At 39.2% G+C, this 9,719-nt stretch overlaps 1 protein-coding gene across 1 annotated transcript; it reads right to left on the minus strand.

Moving 5' to 3' along the window:
- Positions 1-458: 458 nt before the first annotated feature.
- LOC132890343 (uncharacterized) lies at positions 459-8,406 on the minus strand. The gene is made up of 7 exons (XM_060927154.1): positions 8,348-8,406; positions 7,786-8,163; positions 7,535-7,618; positions 7,203-7,237; positions 6,072-6,164; positions 5,070-5,213; positions 459-602 (listed from the first exon to the last, which is right to left on the minus strand). Exons 1-7 carry the CDS (start codon positions 8,388-8,390, stop codon positions 459-461), a joined length of 921 nt encoding a protein of 306 aa, XP_060783137.1. The 5' UTR covers positions 8,391-8,406.
- Between the last annotated feature and the right edge of the window lie 1,313 nt (positions 8,407-9,719).

Genomic DNA, 9,719 nt, shown 5'->3' on the forward strand with positions numbered 1-9,719 from the left:
CCATGCAGTGTTGGTTCACAGCCCACTGAATTATCACCCAGAGCTGGTTTAGATGTTTCTGATTCAATAGTAACATGTTCACCTGGAAACATTTATCATCATTCACTGACTAAAAGTCTGTAACTCAGTGTAGTTGAAGAAGAAAACACAGTGAACATTTCACTACTTCAGGATTATTTGTCTTCCAGGTTGAACATGTTAAAGTTTAGTGGAAATCCTACCTTTAATTTTTAAATAAGTCCCAACTCCAAATACTGTATATGGGAATGTGATGACACAGTAGTACATGGCTTCATCAGAGGCAGTTATGTTTAAAATGGTCAGATTGAAGCAGCTTGAAGATCTTTCGATTTGAAAACATGATTTTTGCATTCCATGATAAAACATTTCTTCAGAAGGTTTAAAGAACTTGATGATCACTTGAGGTTTCTTTCTGTTCAGTTGCTTAAACCAGGTGATCATCCCAAAATCCTTTCCAAAAATACAACACTGCAGCGTCGCTGAGCCTCCGATATCCACACTGAGCTCTTTATCAGGCTGATAAACTCCTGAATCTGTGAGGGATTGTGCAGTAACCCAGCACCTACCAGGTTGGACTGGATCTAGAAAAAACAAACATTAATTAGGTAGAGAATTTCAGGTTTTTCAGAAATTAATCTACACACACAGTTTTTAAAGATCACTCGAAAGTATACTATTGCAGTTCCTTCCACATACCAGAGGAATTACTGGCTCATCTTACTTACACATGGTGCTGAAGATCAACATTAAAATCCAGAAACAAGTCATTTTTCATTCCTTACAAATTCTACACTGTTTGTGTCTCATTTATCAACAGAATATGAATGCACTTGAAGCAGCGTTTGAGTTTATAAATACACTACAGCCACTATGTACTGAGCACGGTTAAGAATATCACATGATCAGCAAGTATACTGTATTCTGACCTACATCTCCACCACACTGTTCCAGATACTGTGTGTGTTTCAGTGCTACACGGACATATCATGACAAAGATGTTCTGACAGAATGGAAAATAAAGTTCACTTGTCACATTGTTCATTAAAACTGCTGCATTAATTTAATTTGTGTGAACAAAATGTCCAACAAGTGTTTCCAGGCAAAACAAACCTCATCTAGCAGCACTCATTTTATCACTATATGTTGATAATGGTAATATTTCTCAGTCATCAGCTGTCAGGTTATAGTCCTATGAAAACCCATGACCTTGAGTTAGACATTTCAGAGTCTTTCAAGGTCACTCAAAGTCAAAGATCATGGTGCCAAATGATAGGCCATATGGGAGTTCTTATATGCTCATGACAGTAAACATCTGTCTATCAGCAACGGTTTTGAGTTATAATGGAAATATGTTATTTTGACCAATGACATTGACCCCCCTGACATTTAACGCCAACTGCTATGGAGACTGTCCAAGCTACCCCATCATGCAGCAGATGTTTGGAAGCAGAATTGAAATATGTACATTTGTGTTTTGGTTTGAAGTCAAAATGATGAATCTGAAGAAAGTTATCACAAAAAAAGTCTTTGACCTTTCCAGTGACCTTGATCTTGAGGCAATCACCACCAAAATTTAATCAGATAATCTATGGACCATTGCTCACTTAGCCTGAAAATTTGAAGTCAATCGGTGTGAAGTTACAACCCTTTGAAAACCCATGACCTTGAGTTTGAGCTGTCAAGGTCACTTGAGGGCAAAGGTCATGATGCCAACTGAAAGCCTATATGGCACTTCTTATAAGTTGAACCGGTAAATACCTGTCTACTATCAAACGTTTTCAAGTTATAGCCCTCTGAAAATCCGTGACTTTGAGTTTGACCTTTCAAGGTCACTCAAGGTCAAAGCTCATGGTGCCAAATGAAAGGTCATATGGGAGTTCCTATATGCTCATAACAGTAAACATCTGTCTATTGGCAACTGTTTTTGAGTTATAATGGAAAATATGTTATTTTGACCAAAAGGTTGACCTTTCCGGTGACCTTGACCTTCACCTTGAGCTGATTACACCCAAAGTTTAATCAGATAATCTACAGCCCATTGCCCACCTACCCTGAAAATTTGAAGTCAATTGGTGCAACTGTCTAGACGTTAGATTGTTAACAGTCAGACACAAATACAAACCGCACTGATTACAATACTTCGCCCCGCTTACTCCATCGCGGTTGAGGTAATAACAGGGATGGATTTGACCCTCAGTTCACCTGAGAGTGACCATCCTGGAACATGGGCGTGTCAGTGTGGTGTTCTGTTTCTGCATGAAGAACAAACATCACCTCAAAATTTGACCATCATGATGATCCATCAGGGTGCACAAACTATTGACACTGTAATGTTCCGTATTGTACATTAAACACTGCAATTGCTGAGCAACTCATTTTGTCTGTGTAGTTTATTATTAATGATATATAAGGAATAAGATTTTATTATGAATGCATGCTGGAAAATCTGTATCATGTTATATCTGAATTTATATTGATTAATTTCATTATAAAATGTCATTACTTCTGACTGTTACAATGCACTGACACTGGAGACGCCTTCCTTTAATATTAAGTAAAATCTAGAAAGTCTTGACTCTTATCTGTAATTTTTGATAAATAAAATCTCATAAATCCCAGAAGTAAACAGTAAAGCCATGTCCTGCTCTGTGACCTGAAACAGATCAGTTATAAAAGGGACTGAAGGCTGAACAGTAAATCAAATAAACAAGACACTGAATAATAATAATAATAATAATAATAATAATAATAATAATAATAATAATAAGTTAATTGTATTACAACTTTTTTTTACTCATTGATTTGACTATCAGAGCTGGCCACTCCCCCCCCAGTGGTTAAAACTGGTGTAGATTTAAATCATTTGTGTCAACAGTTGTCTGGTCGCTGCTGGAGAAAGCTGTGAGTTTAAATGTAATTGAACTGAATCCAAATTTCAGATCTCTGGTCTGGTGAAGTGCATTATGGGATTGTCTTGTCTGAGAAGGAGACACGCCATGCTGCCTTCAAATCCCACCTTTTCTCAGGAGAGGACAAACACCACTCAGAAATGATGTTTATATAAGACTCGGCCTTCTGATTGGAATACAGTGCTGGACTATTTATTTATTCGTTTGTTTTTGTTTGACACATTTGTCTGTACATTAATATGTGCTCCTCAATTATTCATCAGAATTTGTATTTGTTGTTGATTGTTGTGTTGTTTATGTTGCTCTGGTCAGCGAACTTCATTGGTTTTGTTACAGGAGTTTCAACACCATGGACAGCGACACACTGCACTTCTCACTGATCTCAAACTCTGGGGGGAAAAATCTTAAAATCGTCATTAATTACCCTCATCAATCTGGAATTTATTTATTTATTTATTAATCAATCCCATCCTGAATATTAAGCAACATTTATCAAGCCAGCAGAGTGCATTATTTGTTTATATTATATTAAAATATTTAATGTATTTTGTGTTCCATTGTCATCACTTCCGACCCCGATCCAGGCTTGATGTAAACTGTGTTTGGCTGCGTGGCTCGTTCCTTTTTGCACACTCAAACATTCACACCTACGAACAATTTAGAGGAGCTAGTTAACCGAACCTGCATGTCTTTGGACTGTGGAGGAAACTGGAGCACCCGGTGGAAACCCACTCAGACACGGGGAAAACATGCAAACTCCACACAGAAAGGCCCTCATCAGCCACCGGGCTCAAACCCAAGACCTTCTTGCTGTGAGCCGACAGTGCTAATCACGACACAACTGTTTTGGGATCCAGATATTCTTTATCAGCCTTGCAGCGTAGGCCGACTGATGAAGAACTTTGTGAGAGCTGTAGCCTGGGACAAGATGGATACAATATGTGATGGATAATTCAGGAACGATGACGGATTGTGAAATTGGTTCCATATCTGTGGCAAAGTGTATGGAAGTGTAACATCTCCTCGGCCAGTTAACTGTTGAATTGATTCAAGGCACTTAAAACATTTTTTTCTGTAGAATTAGGCCGAATCCCATTTCACCCCTTGGACCAACCCCTTGGCCCTTCCCCTCCATTTTGCGCGTTCACGTGAAGGGGTAGGGGTATCCCAATCCCAGTTAACGTGGAGGGGTAGGGGAAGGAGTAGGGCTTCTGTACCCCTCCAAACGGAGATTTTCCTGGAGCTGACTCCGAACGAAGGGGTTTGAGTGATTTCCCACAATGTCATGCGGATTTCAGCGAGATTTCATGCGGATTTCAGAAAGATGGCGGTTCCCGCGGCGAAAGATTGTCATAAATGTGTTTTCTCCATTATTTACGTGTTTTAAGTTGTTATCCAGAGGAAATATGCCGCTTGATTCGCTTTCAAGCTGAGAATGAGCAGCGATTTCTGAAATCCAAGCTGCTGCTAAAAAGCTTTGGGAGTGAGTATTGTTTTCAGTTGCTTGACTGCGTACGTTTTGTTCTGTTATTCTCGCTTTTATTGTTTACATGAGTGTTCTGACACCTCATTCTATCGGATGTGGTGCACGAAGCGCCAAAGATATCCCATTCAGTGGTGTTAGTTAACAAATCACACCCTGCCAGCAGAGATTTCTGGTTCTGCCTCTGGCTCTGACTGTAGCGGCTGGTCGCAGCCAATGATGCATTTGGTCGCGTTTTGCTAACGTAAACACTGACGGAGGTACGCGATGACGTATGTGATCGTTGAAGGGCTATCCCAATACGTAAGGGTTGAATTTCAAGCCCTATCCCTTGTAGCTCAGTTTCAAGGGGAAGGGCCAAGGGGAAGGGGAAGGGGGAGGGGTAGGGGTAGAAATTAGAATTGGGATTGGGCCTTAGTCTCCAGTTTAATAATCGTATACTGTGTGATGTAATATGAAAAAAGATGTAGTTAAAATTTCAGTGTAGAAATTCAAATTGAAATGTCTCCCATCTGTTTTTCACCATCTTCTGGTTCTACATACAAAACTACACACACACACACACACACACACACACACACACACACACACACACACACACACACACACACACACACACAAAGTAAGTGCTGAGGATGAAGGGTGTTGGGAGAAACCTTTCCATCAGGTCCATCATGTAGTGAGAGTGAGAGCAGTGATGAAGATTTTGAGGAAGAGATGAAGACCAGAGCAATAAAAGAGACAAAGGCAGTGAAAGTGAGTTGAGCAGTGAGGTGAACTGAAGTAGTGATGAAGATCATCTACAGCAGGAGATGAACAGTTTAGAAAAAAATGTAGCAGTTGGAAAAGATCACCAAGACACAGACAAGAACTGTTTTAACTTTATAGACAAGTGAAATGAGAAAATGAATTCATAGATTAAATTGAGCGTAAAAGGAAATGAAAAGTAAATGACATCATTATCATTGTTTAATGTATTTTATCAGCCTGATCACTCAAAGAAACCACTTTAGAAATGATCTTTAACTCTGAAGCTAAAAATCGAACCCAAATAAATTTTAAATTAATAATTTACAACTTATTGAAAGAAAGCCAGTGTGTGAAAGTCAGTATTAAAGAGCTGGAAGAGCTGAACACACTTCACCGTTGGTCAAAGCTGCTGTTGGATGACAGTTGAGGTCAGTTGTGAGCTATTCTTAGTCTTCCTGTTTAAGCGCAGTGACGTGCCAACAGATACTTGTGCAAAATGCTGTAACCACAATGAACAGGATGCAATGATGCACATGAAAGTGAACCTGAGTGCTGAACATTCAATCGCTCAACTGTCTCTGACACTGCTGTCTGGGTGACGCTGAAGTCTCCAGTGTGTCACTTCACTCAGAGTCGAGATCTAATGTTGAACAATCTGGATGATCTGGATTTTCTATTCAGCGATCAAAATCATTCATGAAGCTCAGAGTAAAAGTACAACATTTATTTTTATAAACAAGTGTTGGAGATGGATGTCGTGTAGAACACAGAGCAATGAGAACACAGAGAGATACAATATACACTCAGATGTGTGACATTTATTTTACAAATATTCATTTATACAACAACAACAACAATAATGTGTTCTGGGTCTTATATGCTAAATATTACAGTTCCACATACATCACATGAGAGTACACCAAATCATCCCGTCCTCCAGGTTTAACTTTCCTCTTCAGCATCTGTGAAGCTTCATAAGTCAAACTGTCACCCACAGATTCCTGAGAAAAAAAGAAAGATTTAATTAACTTGGCTACTTTACTACTAAGGCAGCACAGTGGTGTAGTGGTTAGCGCTGTCGCCTCACAGCAAGAAGGTCCGGGTTCGAGCCCCGGGGCCGGCGAGGGCCTTTCTGTGTGGAGTTTGCATGTTCTCCCCGTGTCCGCGTGGGTTTCCTCCGGGTGCTCCGGTTTCCCCCACAGTCCAAAGACATGCAGGTTAGGTTAACTGGTGACTCTAAATTGACCGTAGGTGTGAATGTGAGTGTGGATGGTTGTCTGTGTCTATGTGTCAGCCCTGTGATGACTTGGCGACTTGTCCAGGGTGTACCCTGCCTTTCGCCCGTAGTCAGCTGGGATAGGCTCCAGCTTGCCTGCGACCCTGTAGAAGGATAAAGCGGCTTGAGATAATGAGATGAGATGAGATCTTTACACAATAAAACTTTTTGATTTTTTTTAGACTGGTTCAAAAGCTCAAAGAAGTTTTAAAATTAAACAACTGAAATGTCCAAGGAAGAATTAAATAAATGTATGAAGCTGTTCTATACCTTGACACGACAGCAAGACGGCACTTTCTACACAAAAACAACACTAAAGTCAATTCATGCAGCCAGCGATAGGTTTTTAGGAAGTCAGACAAAGCGGAAATGATTTTGTCGGATGTTATGTGTAAAGGGTGTTTTTTTTTTATCAAATTTATCAAATTTGTAAAAAATAAAAATGTTCTGTTTCTTAAAATCCAGTGAATGTGGAGTGAATAAAACAGTTATTCCACTCAATCTCGTCGTACATGGCTTATAGCCGACTCGGAGCAACTAAAACATCTGATTTGTGAAAAGCTCTGATTTGTGATCGTTCATCTTCATTGATGTTTGTGCTACTTGGAAGGCGATGGTGTAACTGATTATATATTGTACATGTATATCGGGTTACAACAGGATGAGCACTGAGCAGATTTTTCTGAGTGGAGAAATACTCCATCAATCAAAATGTAATAACCTGTCAACTAAATACAACCCAAAGCACAAAGTCTTTACTTACCTGCACATGTACCTGTCTTGTTCCTGGAGAAACTTCTACAGAGGAACCAAATATAAAAAAATAAAATAAAAGACACTCATTAGATTATTATTAATTAGTGATTATTAAGTAATTATTACTATAATTTAATGATAGAAACACTTACTTTTATCCCATTTTCTTCTCCTCAGTATGAAATAAATGAGACAGAAAATCAGAAGTGCACACAAACCCAAAGCCGTTCCCAAACCGAGCACTGAGGAGTGGAGAGATCTGGTCACTTCTGAGAATGTTATTTCACTATATTATGAATTAAGGATGATTAATTAATAGTGAATTATCAGGCATCTGACCTGTTTTCTCTTGTGTGTTCATGTTCGTGTTGTGATCACACAGAGCTGGTTTCGATGTTTCTGATTCAGTGGTAAAACTCTGACCTGTAAACATTTATCATGAATCACGGACTAAAAATAAACCCTGAATGCCGTGTTGTTAAAGTTACCAAACACAGTGAACATTTCACTCCTTCACACACTAACAGTAATGAAGAATGAAACGTTTCTACATTTAACCAGCACATTATTCATTTCAGTAGAAATCCTACCTTTAAATTTTAAATCAGTTCCTTCTCCAAACACAGGGTCGGGTCTCGTCAGTGCACAGTAGTACACGGCTTCATCAGACAGCGCGGTGTTTAAAATGGTCAGATTGAAGCAGTTTGTGTGTTTTTTAATCTGGAAACGAGGATTTTGGAATTCATTGTAAAACGTTTCTCGAGCAGCGTTAAAGAATCTGACGATTATTCGAGGCTGTTTTCTGTTTTGTTGCTTAAAAAAGATCATTTCTTCAACTTCGACTTCAAAAATATAACACTGCAGAGTCACCGAGGCTCCGATATCCACGATGAGTTTCTTATCAGGCTGATAAACATCTGGCTCTGAGGATTGTGCAGTAACCCGGTGTCTACCAGACTGGACTGGATCTAGGAAAAAAATACAACAAAAAAACCATTAATTTCATGAAAAATGCAGCAAATGAAATTAACATCATTTGGAGAAGACTAATCAGCTCCAGGAGTTTTTTTTTTTTTTGAGATATAGTTTGGTATTTTAAAATCATCCTAAAGAACCAATAAACAGAATGAGAAGAAAAAAAAAAATACTCACACATGGTGCTAAAGACCAAAACTGAAATCCAGAATCCAGTCATTTTAAATTTCCTTTCGATCTCATTTATAATCAGATTATGAATGTGCATGAAGCAAGGATTTTATTTATACTATCACTGGTCTGGACTGAGCACGCCCCAAATACACCATGTGATTTGTTCTAATAAAAAAAGGGGGGGGGGGGGGGGGTGGAGCAGAGACAATAAGCCACGCAGTGTTTTGACCCAACCACATCTCACCCCATTCAGCTCCAGTGGTTTCTGTGCACTCACACGTGGAATGGAAACTTCACTGAAGTTTATTTTAAGGCCCGAATCATAATCAGCTTGAAAGAAAATCTTGTGTGAGTCGTTGGATCAGCATTGTTTAAATGGTTTATATCCCAGTGGTCTCTGCACGACCTATTACTGAAAACGGAAACATTTTTGAGGGGTCCAGGGGTATGAGATCTGGATTTATTTTATTATGATTTAAAATTGGGCATAAACAAAATGTTTCAGATTAAAACTATATATTTCTCATCTCATTATCTCTATCCGCTTTATCCTATTCTACAGGGTCGCAGGCAATCTGGAGCCTATCCCAGCTGACTACGGGCGAAAGGCGGGGTACACCCTGGACAAGTCACCAGGTCATCACAGGGCTGACACATAGACACAGACAACCATTCACACTCACATTCACACCTACGGTCAATTTAGAGTCACCAGTTAACCTAACCTGCATGTCTTTGGACTGTGGGGGAAACCGGAGCACCCGGAGGAAACCCACACGGACACGGGGAGAACATGCAAACTCCACACAGAAAGGCCCTCGCCGGCCACGGGGCTCGAACCCGGACCTTCTTGCTGTGAGGCGACAGCGCTAACCACTACACCACTGTGCCGCCCTGTATTTGAACTTATAATGAAAAATGTTGGTTTAATTTAAAAAATAATGCGAAATTGGAGCATTTTCACTTGTGATCTGAGACTTTTGGACTACGCTGGACATATAATTAGAAATAAAGTGAAAAAATCCTCCATAAACAGGGCAGTTGAACTCAATGACCCTCTCACTAGAATTAGAATTAGAATTACTTTATTAATCCCTGGAGGGAAATTCAAAATTGCAACCAAGCTCCTGAATCAAAGAAGTAAACATGTCTAAAAATAGAAGATAAAATAGTCTTTCAAAAAGAATAAATAAAAATAAAATAAATTTCATAAGTTCAATAACTTAAGTAAAAGCAAAATGAAGTGATTTTATATACAATGATTCCTCTATATATATACTGTATTGCACCTGAGTTAAGGATGCAGTATACATGGTAAGACAGTGTACCACAGTTATACAGTGGCATTGTACAGCTTGACTGCAGCAGGTAGGAA

This window comes from Neoarius graeffei, chromosome 8 (genome assembly GCF_027579695.1).
Source record: "Neoarius graeffei isolate fNeoGra1 chromosome 8, fNeoGra1.pri, whole genome shotgun sequence".
NCBI lineage: Eukaryota > Metazoa > Chordata > Actinopteri > Siluriformes > Ariidae > Neoarius > Neoarius graeffei.

What these genes read in the sequence shown, in the direction of transcription:
- LOC132890343 (XM_060927154.1), bottom strand. Translation starts at nt 8,390, where the DNA reads ATGACTGGATTCTGGATTTCAGTTTTGGTCTTTAGCACCATGT. An exon ending in CAAGACAGGTACATGTGCAG is followed by an intron (nt 6,165 to 7,202) that starts GTAAGTAAAGAC and finishes TTTTTTTCTCAG; the next exon opens with GAATCTGTGGGTGACAGTTT. An exon ending in ATGATGGACCTGATGGAAAG is followed by an intron (nt 603 to 5,069) that starts GTTTCTCCCAAC and finishes TGTTTTTTCTAG; the next exon opens with ATCCAGTCCAACCTGGTAGG.